General features: G+C 37.6%; 1 protein-coding gene across 2 annotated transcripts in view; it reads right to left on the reverse strand.

Annotated features, from left to right (window-relative positions):
- The window catches only part of CDH12 (cadherin 12), a 165,711-nt gene that overhangs the window by 109,588 nt on the left and 34,368 nt on the right, over nucleotides 1–21,755 (reverse strand). For both annotated transcript variants that reach the window (XM_005153353.4, XM_031052848.2), the window contains exon 2: nucleotides 17,634–17,928. In XM_005153353.4, coding sequence (XP_005153410.1) covers nucleotides 17,634–17,928 — 295 coding nt within the window. The remainder of the gene's footprint in view (nucleotides 1–17,633; nucleotides 17,929–21,755) is intronic.

The raw sequence follows: 21,755 nt of genomic DNA on the forward strand, positions 1-21,755 counted from the left end.
CTGTGTTATTATTAGGGACTGTAGTGATAGGGCAAGGGGTAACAGGTTGAAACTTAAACAGCGGAGGTTTAGATTGGATATAAAGAAGAAATTCTTTACTGTTAGGGTGGTGAGGTACTGGAATGGATTGCCCAGGGAGGTTGTGAATGCTCCATCCCTGGCAGTGTTCAAGGCCAGGTTGGATGAAGCCTTGTGTGGCACGCTTTAGTGTGAGGTGTCCCTGCCCATGTCAGGGGGGTTGGAACTAGATGATCTTAAGATCCTTTCCAACCCTAACTATTCTATGATTCTATGTTCCTTTTCCATAACCAAAAAATTAGGGGCATAATTGGTAGCAAGATAACTCTGACGAAAATCTAAGCTGTCACACATTAACTTTCCTTGCCTCCTCATTTTCCCAGCTGTAATGTAAGCAGAAAATATTTCTTTGCCTTCCCCTGCTGTCAGTGCACTATGGTCAGACAAATCTTTATCACATCATTTAAAACATTTCTTCTTTGAGAAGAATTTCTCTTATTTGAGAATTCTGTAACATCAACCCGCTTTGTTAGCACCAGACTACAACACAGCCTTCTCCTAATGTAAGTCAAGGGGTACAAGGCTATACATACTCACTTCCCAAATATTTCACTTGTAATCTGTTTTTTAAAAAGAAACACATTGAAAAATTTTTATTACCTTAATTACAATACCTGAACTTGGAAAAAACAAGCAAAATGAAACACCGATGTGAAATTCATTCTCTCTCTACCAAGTGTGCAATAGCATTCCTTTTTTAATTTTAAGCTCTTGTAGCTTATTCAAAGGCTTCTTTAGCACCCCAATTTCATTGCCGCACATTATGTTCTTTAAACAAGCCAGAAGACAAAAACCAGACCAGTTCAACATGCAAATGAGTTGTGAGCATACAGTTATTTCAATATTTGTATGGCACAGATATAAGAAATTCTAATTGAGGATGATACAAAATACCTAACTCTGTTCTTCATTCTGTTGATATTATCAAGGTAGAAACCTTGAATTCTTATCACATAGGAGTTTGAATCATTTACTTGTTAGAGTTATTCTAAGCCTAATCTGGGATTTTTTTCCGAATTTGCATTTTTTTCTCTATTTTGATGATCAAAATCGCATGACTTTGGAGATCAAATAAAAATCAATGCTTTGTTTTGCACTACTGGACAAAATACCATCAACAAAACCAAAACCAACCAACCAAAGAGAACAAAAAACAATACTAAAGAAAAATAAAAATGATAAAGACAGACCATGTTTGACTGTTGTCCAGGCTGAAGTGCAGTTTCACCCTTCTTCAACTGTATTTAGGATTCTATTCTAGAAATTTGCCTTTCTATGCCAGCTGTCACAAATTCTTTATGTTTATTCATAAATTCTAAAGCCTGTGAGATAAGCAAGCATTGACACAGATAAAATTCTGAACTTGTGAAATACTGAACCTAAAATTAAATGCATATAAGTATGGCTTAAATATCTGTCCACTTGCTGCTTATCTCATACAAAAAAAACCTCTTAAATTTCTTAGGAAAGTATTTGCTTAATATTTGTTGTATTATTATTTTACAGATGAACCTACATCTGTTAAAATCCAAACCCAAGCCTACATATCAACTGTCTAAACTGTAAGCGAATCCAGGTTTTCTTGTCTTCCCCCTGTAATTTCTAAATAATCTACAATCCAAGGTATTGATTCTGCCAAGAGATCACGAGTTGTAAGATATGCAAAAAAAAATTCTATCCTATTGCCAAATAAAATAAATTAAAAGGAAAACAAATATAAAAGAAAAATGTGACCTATAAATTCAATATTAGACAACTGGACCTTCATTTTAATCACTGAAATGAACTTGACTCTTTGCACAGCCGGAAGTCAAATCATTTCACTAGAGTTCTGACTAGAGTTGCTCAGACTATTCTATCTTCAACATTATTTCAAAATTAAAATCAGACAAAATACTGGAACATATGATGTTGCTGACTTGCTGACTTTCTATATCTTATTTCCTGACTGATTTTTCAGGACACAGCTACAGGAAACAAATATGTCTTTCTTCCTGTAAAATGTCTAATAATAATAATAATAATAATAATAATAATAACAACAACAACCTTATAATAAAATATCAGACCCTAAATGCCACTGCTTTGGACATGCGTATAGACAATTAACAGTCGGAGGAGATTTTCCAGCTATCACAGCCTGTCAGCCTTTCAGGCTTTCATCATTTGGAGGCTGCATACAGACCACTATTTACTGGATGACAATGTGGCACTCTTCAGCAATTGTAATTTAGGTCTGACAGTCAAACAGTGAAGAACCACACAATGAGGAAGGTTTGTTTAGAAACTATCAAGTGAATTTTAATAATCCATACACAGTCCTTTCCACATACATAAAAACAGACAATATAGTTAACATTGCAACTCACCAAACAAATCAAGCTCAGATTTTTTAATGAACATTGAACTCTTGCTCTGGTATTCATCAATGAGCTGCTTCCTAGCTTTTTATTCCATATTTCTTTTACTCCTCAACCTTTTTTTTTTTCTGACTCCTTCAAAAACATTAAAAAAAAACAATATTTTTTTAAGGTGTATTTCCCCAAGTTCACTTGCACATACACTCTTATCTGTTGTTTGTCAGTTCTGGTAGCATATATACATTAAGAAAGGAACTCTGCAGTGAATATTCCTTCTCAGTTTTCACCATCTTCAAGACTACAGCTATAAACCAGAGAAGTAACATTACATGGTGCTTTTATGCACAACAACTATAATGAAGAGATACTGAGGGTGTGAATCATAAAAAGATCCACTGCAAATGCAATAAACCCAGATTCATTTTTTTTTTTTTTGCTACCTGGTGTTATTTAGATGCCTAACAAGAAGATCCATACAACTAAGCTTACTGGTGAAAAGGTGCTGTAGCCTGTAAGGGACACCAGTGATAAAAGTTGCTTCCTAGATGCCTTCTTTCTCAGAAATTATTTAGTGGGGAAAAACAATTTAAAATCTTTTCTGTGTTAACAGCTTAAACCAACCTTATTCTGACACAGTGTAGAAGCAGATGATGCTCCTTCATGAATGCCCAGTGGATGCATGGGATAGAAGTTATTTTAAGTCACTCTTCTATTCTATGGTGATTGAATCCTTGTTTCCTACCTCTTAAGTGAATGCTCAGACCATCACTCTCTTGAAAAAGGAGGAAGCTGATTTGTTTTATATAGGATCATTAAATATTCATCAGGCCAAAAAAGGAAGAAAGGAGAAAGACTAAGAAAGGCTGTGGTGGTTAAAACATGAGGAGGTCATATTCAAAAAAGGAAAGTATTAAAGCTGCATATGCAGCATCTTGTGTGAGTTTTCTACCTACCTCACTGCAAAATGAAAACATGCAACAATTCCTTCAGCCACATTTTCTATGGGATGTAACTCTGAGCTCTGAAAATGTCACTGACTGGCTTCTGACAAACAATTAAGTATATCTGCTTTATAATTTCTGACAGTGCTTAGGCATTAATTGGCATATAGCTGCTCAGCAGTGTAAAGTTCAGATAGTTCTATGCGCAAGCAGATTGGGAACAGGTTTAGGTGATATTTTAGGAACCCATGGAACAATTTTATAGAAATTTACTTTTTTTTTTTTCCAAATTCAGGCAAGTACTAAGATACTTCATTTGGAATCAGACAAATATATCCATGTGAACATCTAACCCTGCATGACATACCTCAAATCACCTACTGGAGTAATGCTGAATTTGATCTGTGTCTGATTTGGTTGAGCTCCAGACATTGCTCCAACTATCTGGCCAAATCACCAGAACATTTTGGTTCACATTTATAATGTATGCCAGTGAAATTTAGGTGCCTGTACATCAGGCATGCTCAGCATTGCTTGAGGAACTTGACGGTACAGCTCAAGCTATTAAAAGCTGATTGAGAGTTTAAAGACTGAATAGGGTTTTCAAAACCATGTATGTGCCCTACATTTAGTGATATCAAGAAAGAAAAAATACCAAAACCACAAAACAATCACAAGATGCTTATAAGACTCTTCCAGTGCCAAGTTACATTTACGAATCTGGCCTGAGAATCTGCTGATGAAAAACATTCACTAAAGGAGATCTTAACTGGCAAGTTTAAAACCTTTACTGTTGATAACAGCAGCACAAACATGACACACACTGCATCCACAAGTAAGTAAACACTCAAATTGTGAAACACATTTGCAGTGTGGGCAGGGAGGCTCATGTGGGCTTTAATGTAGTCAGTCTGGGTAACAGTAGCACTGGAAATGAACCACTGGGACATCCCTGCAAGGTAAGTTGAGAGCTAGTACCCCAAACTCCCTTGTACTATGATGCCATATAAAACATATTCTATCATCACTGTTACTGTCCCCTTGTGCTACCCAAAGTAAATTGATAAAGGTGGCTAAAATATAAAGCACCCAGACTGCAGTACAGGTATTATGGAACTGCCAAAACCTCAGTTCTACAGTAAATCAGCAGGATGCACTGGCGCCATTCTTGTCCCATATCTTTCCTTTCAATCAGCAGTTCAGAGATATCTTATTGCTGTGCAGTGGCCCAGAGAAAGGATTCCTTCTTTACAACTTGCCAGTTCAATTACAAACTTCATATGGATTTTGCAATCTAAGAAGCTGCTGCCTTGCTGCCATCTTTTGATTCAGGCAGGCAGCATGACATCTGGGTGCCTTTCAGGTCATTTATGTAAGATTTTCTTCAGAAGAAAAGGCTAGAATTTGTTTTTATTTGTTACAAAGAAAAGCTGATATAGGAAATGATTATCCAATATTTTATGTTGGAGTAATTCCTAGTACACCAGTGTTTGAATCTTTTTTGAATGGTTATGGCAAATAAAAGCAGTAATTTATATATGTTCAGCTGCTGCCACCTCCTCCATAAATGCTAACACTTCCCATCCTTATTCCCTCACCATTATGACAAATAAAACTATCAAACACAGTTCTTTAACATACTATAGCAAAGCTAATTTTTCTACTCAATTAGGGGAAGATTTAGCAACTGGATGATCATTTGAAGGCACACAGGATCATCCACCGTACCAACAACAAGGCATTATGTCTCACTGGATTATGCTCTGTGATTAATATTGGTTTAGGACTTAAAATCTGTAAACAGAACATTCATTCAGAATCACATACAAGAGCCATGAAACAATTCCAGAACTATCAAACATCTGCTGGGAACTGACAGGGTTTGGTTTGCGTTCAGGCACAAGGTGGTACGGAATGAAAGCAGCAAGAAAATGTGGATGAATTTGGAGCTACTGAACCAGAGAAGTGGCAAATGGGGCTGATAATTCGAGCATCTGTGTCTACATCATCTCTTGCAAGACCATAAATTGCAGGCTTGAGCAGTTGAACCTGCCCTTCAGGCATCTTTCTCATCTGAATTTTCTCAGGACTGTTTAAAATGTTCATTACTGTTGCCCTATCACTAAAACGATGGCAGATGTAAAGGGGGCTCAGAGGCAAGCAGTGAAAGCGATTGATACATATAAAGTTTTCGACATAGAACTCTAAATAGTTAATCTGCTTAATTTAGAAATGAGACAGAAAGATGTGGTGTTATAGAGATGTAGTTAGGACTATACCAAAGCTAAATAATCTGTTCCTATTAATCTTTGACTTTCCAGACTTAAATAAAAAAAAAGTGCTAAAAATAGGAAAAGGAAATGATTTGTAGAATGACACTATCAATTTAGGGAATGCACAGTCAGTACACCTAACAAAATGGGGATGAGAGAAGTATTTGGTATGGGCTGTGAACCCAAACAACAATCCTTTTTAACAGAGTTAGAAAATAAATAAGCAAATCATGCTTGGATAAAACCTACTCCCAAATAGACTATGACATGATAATCTTCCTAAATGTGTATTTAACATTCTCTTAGCTTCTACTTCTGTTCAGGAGGAAGACAGCGACAGGAGGATAGACAGGCTTCTAAGATGATGTTCCTACAATATGGGAATCCTAGTTACATAATTATATTTCAGATAAGTTAGGATAGTCTTTTAGATCAGAACAAATGGTAAAATTGATGCTCCCTGTAACAATACACATAGATGGAAGATGAAGGATACAATTGAGGATATACTCTCTAGCTGTAGATTCCCTGACCTATTATTGGATTGGCTATTGGGATTCATATTATCCTTTAGCAGTTAGAATCTCTATCCCAAAACATTGTGCCAACCTCAGTGGGATGTGCAGCAGTCAACAAACTATCCTAGTGAAAATCATCAGCTGTGAACAACGGTATACCAAGATGCAAATGGTTAGTTGAAATTACATCCCTGTAAGTTGCAACAAATTTCTCTGTCAGTGGCTGCTATCGTGTGTCAGGCAGACCTTGATGGAGGTCCCCTTGCATGCTGTATACTGCTTCCCTCCTCCTTCAAGGTTGCTCCATAGGAATACTCATACCTTGAGTGTCGTATTTATTCATTAATATCCCTTCAAGCTTCTTATGAAAATAAAAGGATGGTCCTGAGGTTTGCTAACATAAAAAATAGCAGTCTCTCTAGCAGTGTCAATCTGAGTCAAGTACAATGCAGTATTAAAAGTGTTACATTTCTCTCCAGTAGTTCCTGAAATGAAATCTGAACACTCTGTAAAGCTTTTCCTCTTCCTCTGCTATCATTCTTTCACACTTGCCTGAAGTCAGCACACCCTCTATTTCCAGTCTTCACCTCTATAACCCTCAATGATTTAACTTTTACTGCTGTCTTCTGCACAAAAGGTGCCTAGGCATAAATGGCAAGTAAGGATCGCTGGACTGTGGAATTCTGCTTTACTGGGATATTTCAAATACTTTTGGCCTTTCACTTCATCCTACTTCACTGCAGGAAAAAAAAAATAAAAATTTGCACACTCCAGAAAATAATATTGACAATGCTGAGTTTTTAGCAAAGAGAAAAGTTTGCTTCATTTCCATTGGTCTCCTTTCTACTTAGTTATGATCTGTTTAGCTTGCAGGCTGACTATCTTGTCTAGACAGCATGGCACCTGGCCTTGCCATCAGCTGCACAACAGAGAAATCAGGGAACAGTTAAACCCACCAGGTTCCCAGCTCCAGAACCTTGGCCTATGAGTTCCCACACCACCAGTGCTTGGCTTGTCAGGTTGATATAAAGAATGCTCCTCTACTAGTTTGGTAACCACCTGTTTAATGTGCCCGTCACCAGTTAACCTGGGGGATGACTCAACAAGCAGCCATCTGTTTTTTCATAAAATGTTTTGACAGAATTACATGTTTGCATCTTTCAGTTCTACAGAAACTTTGCAAAAATGGCTCTTGTGGAAAGGTTTCAACCACTCTTTTGGGACCCTGGTTGATCAAAGGATGGAGTGGAGGGACATCAAGCTTGTGCTCCCATAAGGTCTTTAATGGTTCCTTAGAAAATATATATACTATAGACATTGGGCTGATTGCCATCCATGCTGTTCCTTACTACAAATAAGATGAAACATAAAGTATCTAGGATTCATTAAATCCAAGGCTGACAAGAGAGATACACCTAGTAATTGGCTGACATGTCATTTAAAGATACTCCAGTATATGCTTTTCCTCATTCTGCAGATATTTTTAGACCTATGTATTATGTAGATTTTCTTCTCTTAAGGTATTATTTTTATCTGTGGTGTCTTTTCTGTAGACTTTAAACCTTATGGGATTCTCTAAATGGAGAATAATTTGTCCTTAACAGAATATTTGTGATCAGTGATTTTTTTCTCTTTGCTCTTGTTACGCCAGATTCTCATGAACACTTTTCTTATCACCCCAGGCCTTCCTAGGATTACATCTAATTTGCCACATGGAGTTATTTCTGCACACAGAATTAAAGCCCTTAATCATATTTAGTTTAGTGACTCCCATTTGCTTAGCAGTCTCGAGACTATTTTGCCTTCTGTTTTGTCCTCCTCTAGGGCTGATGATGACTTGATTGATTCACGCAGTGACTGATCTCTTACACTGGTTATTTTAGTACAGAATATCACTCATGTTTGCTTTTATAATTTTGTTTTACTGTAGAGTTATACACAAAAATGGGGGAGAAGAACACTAGATATGCACAGCCTGTCCATGCAAAATACCCATAAAAATCCATTTAAATTTTGGCTTGCTCTCATTACCCACAGTGTCTTTATGAGAAGATGGCCAGTACATGATTACTTGTCTTGAATGAAGAGCTGCCTTGTGCCTGTGAAACCTCACACTTGCTTTTTTTTTTTTCTTTGTGAAAAATTATAAATAGAACTGAGCTTTTTTTTAAAAAATAGTTCAGTGGTTGGAAAGCAACTTTAAGGAGAAATGATGTTCATAGGCATGCATAGGCAGTAGCCTGAAAAGCAGCTTTTATAAAACATATTTAATGTTTACAATCACACAGTGGCTGAGAACAGTAATACTTTTAAAATACGTTTAATGTTTAAAACCACTTGGTGGCCAAAAGAACAGCTCTTGCTGGAAAGATATTTAATGTTCAGAGTCATTTTGTGGTAAGGATAAAGCAACTTCTTGTTAATTTTTAAAATTTACAGCTGATCACTGCCTACTAAAACAAATATCAATACCACATCTTTTATGATCAGAGATTATATATTCCTGTATAAAAAAAAAATCCCGTATCTCTCAATGCTACACAAAAATGTGCTAATACCCTTCCTTCAGAAATAGTACTACTAACAATAAAATAACAGATAACCCCAACAACTGTTGCAATGCAATATATCTTAAAATTAAAAAAAGATATGCAAATCACAAGACTGTACCAATAATTGCAAAGCTTCTTCTTACATCCTAAAGGAACTAATAGAACAATCAAAATTACCAACATATACATTTACAGCAAAACCAAATAACTTAATTTTAATAATGAAAGAACTGGTTGGTTAACCTAGCAAAGGGGTCTGCATCAAAAGAACTGGTTGTGATGAAATATAAAATATTATTTGATATACGCTACTAAGCTGGATTAAAGTCAGCATGTAGGAACATAATGGCTTTATCTACTGTGACAGAGGGGATTTTAACTTTGCCCACTTCCAGTTAAACACAATAAAGTAGGCTTTAGTAAGACTCAAATACTTTGCATGAATTCTGTACTAATACCAGTATTAGTGCAGAATACTGACATTTCTGCTAGCTGCTTTCACAGTCAGAAAGCAGACAAAATCTGTAATTAATAAAGCAGATCTAAGTGCAAAATCACTGAAACTATGAAGGGAAAAATGCCACCTGACATAGCCAAAAGACAGAGAACTGAAAGACAGTGATGGAACATGAATTTTTTTGGAAAGTGGTCTGCATTATCAAGAGCACCAGGTATGATTCAGGCAATGGATGAATCTGCACACTGTAATAAAGCACTAAATTAGAAGACATGTGGATACAACCTTGTAAGGGGGGAGTCAGTACAGTTTTGTGAAGGGAAGCCACTCTTCACCGAGCCTGTTAAACCCATTGGGTGAATCAGTAAGTATACAGATCTAGATTACTTGCACAGATCAACAGTATCTAAATTTCCAAAAAGCTTTCATCAAGACTTCTAAGCAAAGGCATTACAAAAAAAGAATAAACGATAAAGAGAGAACAGCCTTTTCTATTATAATATCAAAATCAAAACAGAAATCAAATGGTAGGAATAAGGTGCCTGTCTTTAGGTGAAAGGAGGGTTGCCACTAGCATCTCGCTTGGATCTGAACTCACAGTTTGCCATTAAAAGAGTATATAAGCAGTTGATAGGTTGACAAAATGAAAGCTTGACTTCAGCATGTTACAGTTGTATCTTGATGTAACAAGTAACTGGGGATAGGGGATTTCACACTGAAGAATACCAAGTAAGAGGCATGGGTTAAAAACCACCTTATCAGCACTTTCACAGAGGTGGGTTGTAGCTCAGTTACCTATTAAATCTTGATCTTGTGATCACTGTGGAAAATTCTTCAAAGTTTTTGTCTCAATGATCAACAGTGGCCAAAAAAGGGAAAATGATTGATGGGATTTATTAGACAAGGAAAAGAGAATTAATAGGAATATTCAAGATATTTGTAGATGGAATATGACATCCAATTCCCATAATTTTCTTTAAGGACTTGATAACACTGGAGAAAAGCATGGAGACCAGGGAGGAGCTGCACAGACTTCAGACAGGACTGGCAGATTATAATGCCAGTTACTTCTCCATGACCATGTGTAATACCATTCAAAAATGTCTCCAGCCTCTACAGTTTCCCAAAGTAATATCAGCCACAACAGCCTGGGTACACTTCTAGAAGTCCATAAAAATATACTGCCAGAAGCTAGGATTCTATACCAAGAGAAGGATCACTCAGTATTTGCTCCAATAACTTATAGTTCTTCCTTCCCTAGGCTCTGCTCAGTGTAAGCTTCAGGCTAAACTCAGGGATATGGTACTAAGCTATGCCTCACCAGAGTACAGGTTCCTATCCATCAGTTCATCAAGTTCGTTTTTTACACATTGTAATCATTTCACGTAAAAAAACATAGACATATATACTAAATATAAGTTCCATTTGTAAATGTATGTATATAAACTTTTAACAATGTTTAAATATAATCTAGTGTTTAAGCATAAACCCATTAAGTATTCATTTCAGAAGAAAATTGCCATAAAATTTATAGAGACTATTTTTAGGCTGTCAAAACCATGAGAAGAAAATCCATAACACTCTTCAATTAGCTGCTTTGCACCAAAGAGGATACTCAGTAAAAATAATCTGATACCAACTTTCTATTATCATTGACCATTTTAGTGTTAAAATGTAGTGTTAGAATTGAGGCAGTTTCAAATAGAATATTCAAGCCTAATTAGTAACACAGCTATTTAATGAGAACACCTTCTGTTATTCGTTAATAACAAAAAAGGCAGAATAATTGCCATTGTGATCTGGAATTTGTAGAGCCTCCCTGAGCAATGAAGAATTAATCTAGTCGAAAAGGAATGAAACGAAATTACCTAGGAAAGAACATATGGAATCTATACGTTATGAAATTGATGGGTTTAGTACAGTCTTAGTTGCTCTGTGCATAACCATAGAGGAATAATGGAAAGAATTTAGAAAATAATTAGGAGACTGTGACAGTAGAAGTTACAAATTTGTCATATGTAATACATATGATCAATTAAAATCAGCATAATCAGTAAAAAAATTAATGAGAAATGCAGATTAATTTCTGTGCACATTTTTATGCATAAATATAAAAAAGTATATCATAATATCTTTCCTTTAATGTGTGCTTTAATGTGTGTTTCCTTTAATGTGTACTTAATGCTGGTATGCTCTTACTCTCAGTCATTTGGACTAATAGTTTTACTAAGGACGTAACCTTGGTTTAAATTCATGATATGTATTTGCATACTTACATGAACTATATTGCAACAGAAGCTGGCACAGCTGCCAGAAGCAACACCATTGATTAAACTATACTAAAGGACAACATATCTTATAATATTAACTTGCAAATGGTGAAATTATAGCCCCTTTTTCAGTCCTCATATATAAATTTTAATTTCTGGTTTGTTCTACATTTTGGAAATCTTATTAAATCAAGGCAACATTTTCAAATTAAAGTATTGATAAGGCCAATCCAGTATCAGAAAAAAATATATTAGGAGTCCAGTCCTTAAGGTTTTATAACTCTCTTACTGATTGATGGCTTGGCTTTGTGAGCAAAGATTTTGGGAAAGGCTTTAACCACATTTACTTCAAGCATGATGACCAAGGGCAAGTGGGATATACAAATCTGGTTTGAAAAGAGTGCTTAGGCAATCAGGGAGTGTCCAACCAGGACTGTCATCTCCTGAGTAATCTCGAGCTACCCATGTGCTGGTCCGCCAGCATGCGAGGTTGGATCTGCAGCTATACACGCACCTTGTTACCTACCAATTTGACCCTTACCTGTCCATACCGACAAGTGAGAGCAAGCCCTTCCAGCCTGCACAGTGGAAGTCTCTTATTAGGCACAGGATAACAGCATGGCAATATCTGTTCTTAAAATATTAGTTCTATGTTGTAATCTTACACCACCTGCTGAGTTTCACTGCAGGCAATTTCACATCATTGGCTTTTCCCAGATAATTATCACCATTAAGTATTCTGCACCCATTTGTTATATGAGCGATACACTGTCAACGTTGGACGTACCGATACCCAATACAGAAACTATGTACACTTGGAAAGTATCAGAAATAATGGGGGTCATACATGGGTCCAGTAGCCTGCATGTTACACCAGTTGGTAACCAAAGGGCTTCACAAGAGAAGGCCTTTCATATTTGTGATCATCCTCTCCATCATACCTGAGCAGATTACAGCACATGTATGGAAGGAGCAAGGCTAGATGGCCATTCCAGCCTTTGGCATAGAACAGATAGGTGTCCTAGTTTGTAGTGGGCTTAAATTAGAGTTTTAGAGAACAGTAAATGTCCCGCTAACATTTTATTCTCAGTAAAAAGCATATGAAGAAATTTGACTCCCAGTAAGGAATGCACCACCGAGTAAAAATGGTAATCCTAAAATTATCTTTTCTTGACAAAAATCTCAGACATGCATTACCATCATCTTACCATCATCTTTTTTAAAGAGTGGTATTGATTAAAGGGAAAACCAACCAAACCCAGTGTACAGAAACTTGTAGAAGAAACTTCACTATAACCTCAAATTTCAATGGAAAAAAAAAATCTACCTAAAATATGCGTGGAAAATAACACAACAAAGTTCTTTGAAAATCTACATTAAACCCTTGGATATGACAGATATCTGTAAATCATATCTATGTGCAGAGAGACAGATATTGAGTATCCTACAAACTTCCATGCTTTTGTACCTTTTCTGGAAAAAAAAAAATCATCAAATCCAGGATAAAGATGACACACAGTTTTCTTATAACTCTGTGACTGAAACTCAGAACCTGGGGATGAGTGCTACGGCATTTTTTTCAGCCACCAAAGCTTCAGCAACAGAACTTAGAAGAAAGAGATATTACAAACCCAAGAATAGTACAGCCATGAAAATTTCTAAAATGTGTGTAAAGGATCTGAAGGACACTTACCTTCCCAAGACTGTCCAGCCCCGTGTAATCCTCTCTTATGGCTGCAGACTGTGGTGCCTCAAGTGTGTTTTATAAAATTCACTGTATTTCACTTTATCCCAAATGGAATATACTGTGTGTTTACAGTGGGTTTTAAGTCTTCAGAACTTTATTAGCTACTTCTCTGCCCCTCTAGTTGCCTTTCAACATGAATTCTGGTGTTCAAATTTTGCTCCTTATTATTAATAGAATAAACTAACAGAGTAAACCTTTGCATGTATCATGCAACAATAAAAGACAGCAAGTCACTAGTCAGAGAGGCTAGTCAGGCTTATAGAAATAACTAGGAATGGGGAAAAAAAGTCAGGTTTTGGTGCATTTCCCACAATGGAGGCAGTGTGAATGAGTGCAGTTCATAATAAATACTGTTGCAAAAATATAGGAAGTGAAGTTTAGGACATTTAGGAATTGGAAAGTGGCAATTAGAAAATGAAAATGTAAAAACATAGATGAGAGGAAGAGTTTATCAGGGTTTTTGCCTAAGCCAAGGCGACCATATGCTGCAAAGTGATTTTCAATGTCAGCCTCAGGCAGTGGGAGGTCTAGGCATCTCTATAGGTGCAACTAAACGGTTGATGATGGGAGACAGCAGTTTTAGATCCTCTGAGAAATCTGTGCTTACGTAAGGTAGCAAAGCATAGATAAGAGAGAGTAAGAGAGTGGAGAGAGCTACATTAGAGAAGGCATAATTTCCTGGCAAATTGCAGGCAACAGAAGGCATTTCTGGATATTTTTTCTGCAAGGAAACCAAAAGCAGAATTTTTTGTCATCTCTAGTAACCATTAATTGGAGTTGAGGCTTCCATTTAGGGCACTATTTCCTTGCTTTGACTTCTTGGATAAATTTTCAACCATATTTAATTTTTTTTTTATAGAGGAAGATATAAATTCTTATGAATAAATCTTCTGCAGATAGTGAATGTGACTGAATAAAGTGAAGATCAAGAGAGTGCATTTTTGCCATGGCACCTACTGCTGTTTTTCTAAAGGAGAATAAACAGAAAAGCATTTTTTTTTAAAACATGTTCATGGCACCGCATAATTGGTTGCATCTAATTTAGTCTATGCAAATCCCAGTCAATGTAAAAGCCACCTTGAAGAGTTTTCCATTAAATAAAACTGCTTTTAGCATTTTGTCTGCTACTGCATACACATATTTAAGAAATACAACAGGAAGATGAAGGGAAAGCAACATAATGAGAGAATGATTGCATGTATCGTGTTCTACTGTCTAAATAACATTATTTGTTATTATTTTGCTCATTTCTCTCTTATCAAGTCTTTAAAACAACTTCACAAATAAACATATATTCACTGTTGGGAAAATTATATTCTGAACTTGCCACAGAAACAGACTTGAAAATATAACAAATGTTTGCCATCTAAAAGTAATATTATTAGGCATATTTACAGGGGCAACAACAGTAGTGCAGCTCAATAGTGAATTTATAGATGAACCTCTGTGGGTGACTATAATGAACTCTTCTCTATACTTGTACAAGATTAACAAAATCATCTCTACATATCGACTCATATCACATTTTGTCACATTCTACCACTCCTTATTACAAAATTGAAAATGCTACCTCATTAATTCCATATCCTCAGGACAGTGAGAAGAGCGTGCAGTAAGCTCACTGCCCTGGACTTCAAGAGAGCAGACATTGGGCTCTTCAGGAACCTGCTTAGCAAGGTTCCATGGGATATAGCCCTAGAGAGCAGGGGGGCCCCAGGCTGTTGGTTAACATTCAAGGATCACCTGCTACAAGCTCAAGAGTGTTGCATCCCGACTAGAAGGAAGTGCAGCAGGAGGGCCAGGAGACCTACTTGGATGGATAAGGAGCTGCTGAGAAAAATTCACAGGAAAAAAGAGGCTTATAAAAGGTGGAAGCAAGGACAGACGACATGGGATGAATACAGGGATGTTGTTCGGGAAGTTAGGGACCAAGTTAGGAAAGCTAAGGCCCAATTGGAGCTAAACTTGGCAAGGGATGTTAAGGATAACAGAAAGGGATTCTACAGGTATGTAGCGGCTAAAAAGCAGAGTAGGGACAACATAGCCCCCCTCAGGAAGCTATCAGGAGGATTGGCTACCCTGGATTTGGAGAAGGCAGAGGTTCTCAATGACTTCTTTGCCTTGGCAAAGTGTTCAACACTGTCCCACATGACATCGGTGTCTCTAAATTGGAGAGGCATCAATTTGATAGGTGGACCACTCAGTGGATAAAGAACTGGCTGGATGGCCACAGACAAAGAGTTGTGGTCAATGGGTCAACGTCTGGCTGGAGACCAGTAACAAATGGTGTCCCTCAGGGATCAGTGTTGGGATCAGTCCTGTTCAACATCTTTGTTGGTGACATGGACAATGGGATTGAGTGTGCCCTCAGAAAGTTTGCTGATGACACCAAGCTATGTGGTTATTTTGATACACTGCAGGGAAGGAATGCAGCCAGAGGGAACTTGCCATGCTTGTGGAGTGGACTGAGGCCAACCTCATGAAGTTTAACTATGACAAGTGCAAGGTCCTAGACATGGGTTGGAGCAATCCCAGGCACAGCTACAGGTTGGGCAAAGAAGAGGTTCAGAACAGCCCTGCAGAGAAAGACTTGGTGGTATTGGTTGATAAGAAAATGAACATGAGCTGGCAGTGTGCACGCACAGCTCGGAAAGCCAACCATATTCTGGTGTGCATCAAAAGGAGCGTGATCAGCAGGTCAAGGGAGGTGATCCTGCCCCTCTACTCTGTTCTCGTGAGACCTCACTTGGAGTATTGTGTGCAGTTCTGGTGTCCTCAACATAGAAAGGACATGGTACTGTTGGAACAAATCCAGAGGAGGGCCACGAGGATGATCAGGGGACTGGAGCACCTCCCATATGAAGACAGGCTGAGAAGGTTGGGGCTGTTCAGCCTGGAGAAGAGAAGGCTGCGTGGAGACCTCATAGCAGCCTTCCAGTATCTGAAGGAGGCCTATAGGGATGCTGGGGAGGGACTATTCATTAGGGACTGCAGTGATAGGACAAGGGGTAACGGGTTGAAACTTAAACAGCAGAGGTTTAGACTGGATATAAGGAAGAAATTCTTTCCTGTTAGGGTGGTAAGGTACTGGAATGGGTTGTCCAAGGAGGTTCAAGGCCAGGGTGGACAGAGCCTTGGGTGATACGGTTTAGTGTGAGTTGTCCCTGCCCGTGGCAGGGGGGTTGGAACTAGATCATCTTAAGGTCATTTCCAAACCTAATTATTCTATGATTCTATATAGCAGCTTTTGTAGGTAGCTAGTTGCCTCCTGGATCTTTCAAACCATCACCATGTGAGCTGCGTAGCTGTAAGGGCAACAGGATTCCTCTTCACATTTCAGAGCCAGAAATCTCCCAAAACTGTTAGCAGCTACAGGGAGTATTAAATGACTAATACTGGCTTGTGAAATACTGGGAAAGGACAGCTTAGGAGAGGGAATGGCAATAAACTGAAGCTAGCACTGTGAAGTTAAAGACCTCCCAGCCAAGAATGAATTAGTTTCTGGTGCCCGCAGGGAAGCCCAACATGTCGTCTGGCAGCAGGATACAAGCAGTTTGCTTGTGTTGCAAACAGGCTGCTCAGGACCACTACAGAATCAGCCATCAGGCAGAGACCCAAAGGGCCTATTTAGTCTATTCTCCTGTCCCAAAGCAGGATCAGTGCTCTTTATGACTTTCCTGGCAAATGTCTATCATGTTGTGTAAATTCTTCAAACAAAAACCTATTCCAGTGCTTCAGTATCCTTACTAGAGTCTACCTTTCCTTGGACATAACATAGTTAGTCTTCTCTCTCTCTTTCTTTTTTTTTTTTTTGGCTTAATAATCCAATGCAGTCAGTATGTTCTTGGACATAGGTTTTTGAGACCTTGAGCTAGTCTTGGTGAGCCTCTCTGTCCTGTTCTTGCATTGTGGAGGGCCAGGTGAGAGAAATTGTTACTTTCAGCACCCACAGTGTAGGAGGACTTCATAAAAAATTGTCCCATGACTTATAATTAAGGGATCATGCACGTGCTGTAGGAATTTTACAGCCACAAAAAGACAAGAACAATAAGTGGCAAGAGGCTCTTATACAATCTAATTCCACATAGGAAACAGCCAATGGAAAATAGAGGGGAATACACTTCATCATGTAAAATAATATATGGGGATACACAGAACCCCTGGACATTAGCATACCTGCCTTGAATATATATATATATATTTTTTTCTTTCTGTTCTCAGAGACTGTCGTAGGCAAGAGAATGAGTTTCTAAATACACAAATAAAGCTAAACCAAAACTGGAATCTGTATATTTCTATGCACAGAGTGAGACATTTTGAGTTTTAGAAGTTCTATTTTCATTTCATCCTTCTCTTTCTTTTCTCAGCAGGAAATGCACATTGAGATACTTAAGTAATATACAATTAGTTATCAAGTGTTTAAAGCTTCTTACTCACCCACTGGAGACATTTCTGGGACACTGGCAACATAAGGCCCATCCAGAAACTTTGGTTCATTATCATTAATGTCCTGCACTTTGATGATGAATTCTGATTCTGGCTCTAGTGGTTTCTTGGTGTCAACATCCACAGCCTGAGCCCGGAGTGTGTAGAAAGGTTTTTCTTCTCGATCTAGGCTCCTTATGGCATGAATATCTCCTGTGGTCTCATCAATGGTAAAAACAGTGCCAGCACCATCTCCTGAAAGGGTATATTTTACAGTGCCCACTCCCTTGTCCAAGTCAGAATGAAGCTTGAGAACACAAAAACAAAAAAACCAAAACAAAACAAAAACAGAAAACAAAGAAAAAGAGAAAAAGAATATTAATGGCTTTTTCTAAGTGGGAAGAAAATAATTGGGGTTTATTTGTCTTTTTTTCCTCTTATGTAATAAAAGGCACAATTTCATAAGCAGTCTTTAACTACTTCTAAGTTCACGAAAACATTTGAGTAGTATGTTATCTAATATTTTTAAGCCCATCTAGTACCCAGTACACAGAGCGTTTCAAAATCTTACCTACTTTCTCCCATGAATACTGTTCACTAATAAAACTGCAGTGAAGCAGGGCTTTGGATTTGTTATAAAATGATATTTAAGACCTAGGATGGAAAACCACCAATAGCCACATCAAACAAGCATGAGGTGACATAAGAGACTGTCAAAATCTTTCACAGGTTTTTGGCTTTCAATAAAGTAGAAGGGAAGTATCCAATTTTCATTTCACAAACAAGAGCTTGACAGAATCCTAAACTCAAATTCAAAGTAAAATCTGGTTTTAAAAAGACAATATACGCTTCTTAATTACAGTAAATGCTAAACACGACTAAAAATACTAACTCTCACACAAACATTTGATCTGTCCTTTGTTTATATATTATGTTCAAATATTTGTTTCTGTCCTCTCAGAGCCAATTACATGGCAGACAATGTGAAGCTAGTATTTCTTTTCCTCATTGGAAGAATATGGAACTCAGTCATTTCTGCCTTACCTCAATTATTTCTGCCTCAGATACCAATATACCCAGAAAGCCAACCGTATCCTGGGCTGCATCAAAAGGAGCGTGACCAGCAGGTCAAAGGAGGTGATCCTGCCCCTCTACTCTGCTCTCGTGAGACCTCACTTGGAGTATTGTGTGCAGTTCTGGTGTCCTCAACATCAAAAGGACATGGTACTGTTAGAACAAGTCCAGAGGAGGGCCACGAGGATGATCAGGGACTGGAGCACCTCCCGTATGAAGACAGGCTGAGAAAGTTGGGGCTGTTCAGCCTGGAGAAGAGAAGGCTGCGTGGAGACCTCATAGCAGCTTTCCAGTATCTGAAGGGGCCTATAGGGATGCTGGGGAGGGACTACTCATTAGGGACTGCAGTGATAGGACAAGGGGTAAGGGGTTGAAACTTAAACAGCAGAGGTTTAGACTGGATATAAGGAAGAAATTCTTTCCTGTTAGGGTGGTGAGGTACTGGAATGGGTTGCCCAGGGAGGTAGTGAATGCTCCATCCCTGGCAGTGTTTAAGACCAGTTTGGATGAAGCCTTGGGTAGTGTGGTTTAGTGTGAGGTGTCCCTGCCCATGGCAGGGGGGTTGGAACTAGATGATCTTGAGGTCCTTTCCAATCCTAACTATTCTATGATTCTACGATCTTTCAGGTTATTAGTAAGTTACATCTCTATTTCTAATTTGAAAAAAAAAATACTTTAATATAAGTTCTTGGATGTTTTTTGTTCATTTGATCAGTGTCTACACCACTATAATGTGGCCTTAAACACTATTTCAAACGCAGGATTTTTTGAAATCAAAATACAGTATGATGAACTTCTTTCTCAGGTGCCTTTATCTCTTTAGTGCTCATCTTTTAAATAAATCTGACAGTTCTGAATAGATACTCAAGGTTACATCACTGATGCTGAAATAGTTTTTAAAAATATTTGCTCACTTGTTCCATCTAATGAGGACCAGAGAGATCTCCTATAATGGACAGAGGTTGGAATGGAGTTTTTGAGAGTGAATTCCCTTAAGCAGTACAGTAAAGTGATTATGGATGTAGGCTTTATTTACATGATGTACTACCCAAGGTGAAACATAATAGAGGAAACATAGGACATGAAAAGAGATTACGTAGAAAATGAATTACTGAGAAACTAAATGGTTTTGGTAATGGGGCAAGAAGCTAAGCTCAGAGAAAGAGGTAAAGGCAATTATTAACATTTATAGCTATTGCCTTGAAATTGGAAATAGATCTTTGTGACTGTGGAAGAGGTCATGGTTTGTGGGACAGGGAGAACACGAATGTAGTCTCTTCTTTCTTTACTTTTGTTTCAGTGAATGCACTGAATTCTGATCTTTCTTCTAGCTGCCCTGTGATTTTAAATTACCTCTCCAGTCCGAAATACAGCATTTTGCTTCTCAGGTATTAAATATTTCTTTGCTTGCAAAATGGAAAGATAATGCATCCTAAGATAATGAATGTGTATTTCTTCCTCTTTGTCTCACAAGCTTCCTGCTGTTTCATTATACCTTGCTCAGTTAAAGTAGTATTTTCCTTCCATCATCATACAGAAGCATACAGACATGCATGAAGTGAAAAAAAAAAAAACTAAAATCAAAATTGTGGTGATAAGAAAGTTTAAAGAAAAAATCTTAAGAGATTTATATGGGGGGACACACAATTTTCTTGCTAGTATCCTTGTATTACATAAAATATGTTGGGCTTTATTGTGATGTCTACTTTGTTCCATACTCCTGGAAGGAAGAATATCACAGGGCAAAACAATGTAGTTCCAAAGCAAGGATTTGTAAACAGGGAAGCTTGCCAAGAATATTGTCTGTACTGCCATCTCCTGTCATCTGATTTGGCAGTAAACCTGAGATGGCTGAGTGTCTTTCTGATTGCCAGCTGAAGGTATTATGTTCAACTAGTGAAAAATCAGACTGCATTGCATGTGTTACCTGAGCACTTGGATTATACTAGAGGGAAATAATTATAGTTGTTTGCCCTATTTGAGGAAAAAAGGTAAAAAGTTTAACAAGAAAGCAGCAAAACAAGGGATCTGAACAGAAGGGGAGAGTGAAATACAAAGATAAGCAAAAGCATAGTTTTTTTTTTTCAAACGGATTTGAGCAAAAAAGCTTTATAACTGACAGCCTTATCAATTCCACAGTTATAGATGTATTTACTGCCCTTCACAAATATCACTCAGCTGGTATAACCTAGGAACCATTCCATTAATTTAGGCAGAGTTATATTGTTTTGCATTAATAGGGATCTGTCACATTATATTCATTTGTGAACTCCTTCTAATCTGCTGATTTCGATACAGGCTTCTTAGATGCAGTTGCTAGACAAAGGGCAAATGCATGCTTGTTTGTAACCCACATTGAGCCTTGTAATTTGTGGGACAACTCAATATTACAAAGTGTCTAATTACTGTAGGTGAAGAGCTGACTGATTTAATTTAAAATAACAAAATTTTCCAACAGTAAAAGGCACACAATACTGATATTCAGATACAAGAATGGAGAGTGTGAACCTAGCATTAGTTGGACTTGCACAACACTAGAAAATTATCCTGTCTTTCAATTTTACAGAAAGCAGTTTAGGCTAAAAAATAAGTGCTTGCTAGTGAGTCTCTGATTTATTTGTTACAAGCTGCACTGTACTGGAAGCGTTTTTCTTTCTTTTGTGCTGGAAAACATACACAAGATTTGTGAGAGAATAGTTTTCATGACCATGTATCCTGCAATAGTTTTGAGTTTGTGGCCTATTTCTCCTTCTTGCTTGTACTTATTTTCTAATCCTTGCTCCTCTGTGATTTGGGCAAAACTACTGGGCAATAGAAGAGGTGCTAAAATCTTACCTCCCCCCCCAGTGTGTTTACATTTTAGAATTACTTGAATTTACTGCAAGAGGGTGGTACAAATGATTGTATTCACATGGATTTTTCTTACTGTTTTATCTGGAAATCCTAAATATTAAAAATGCCAGAAAGGTCTGGAAATGCAATGGATGAATTTCTACTTATTGTTAAAATCTGCAGTTATTCTTACTACTAAAGTAATACAGAGTTTAGTGTCAGATCTTT

The sequence above is a fragment of the Melopsittacus undulatus genome, chromosome 1, assembly GCF_012275295.1.
Source record: "Melopsittacus undulatus isolate bMelUnd1 chromosome 1, bMelUnd1.mat.Z, whole genome shotgun sequence".
Taxonomy (NCBI): domain Eukaryota; kingdom Metazoa; phylum Chordata; class Aves; order Psittaciformes; family Psittaculidae; genus Melopsittacus; species Melopsittacus undulatus.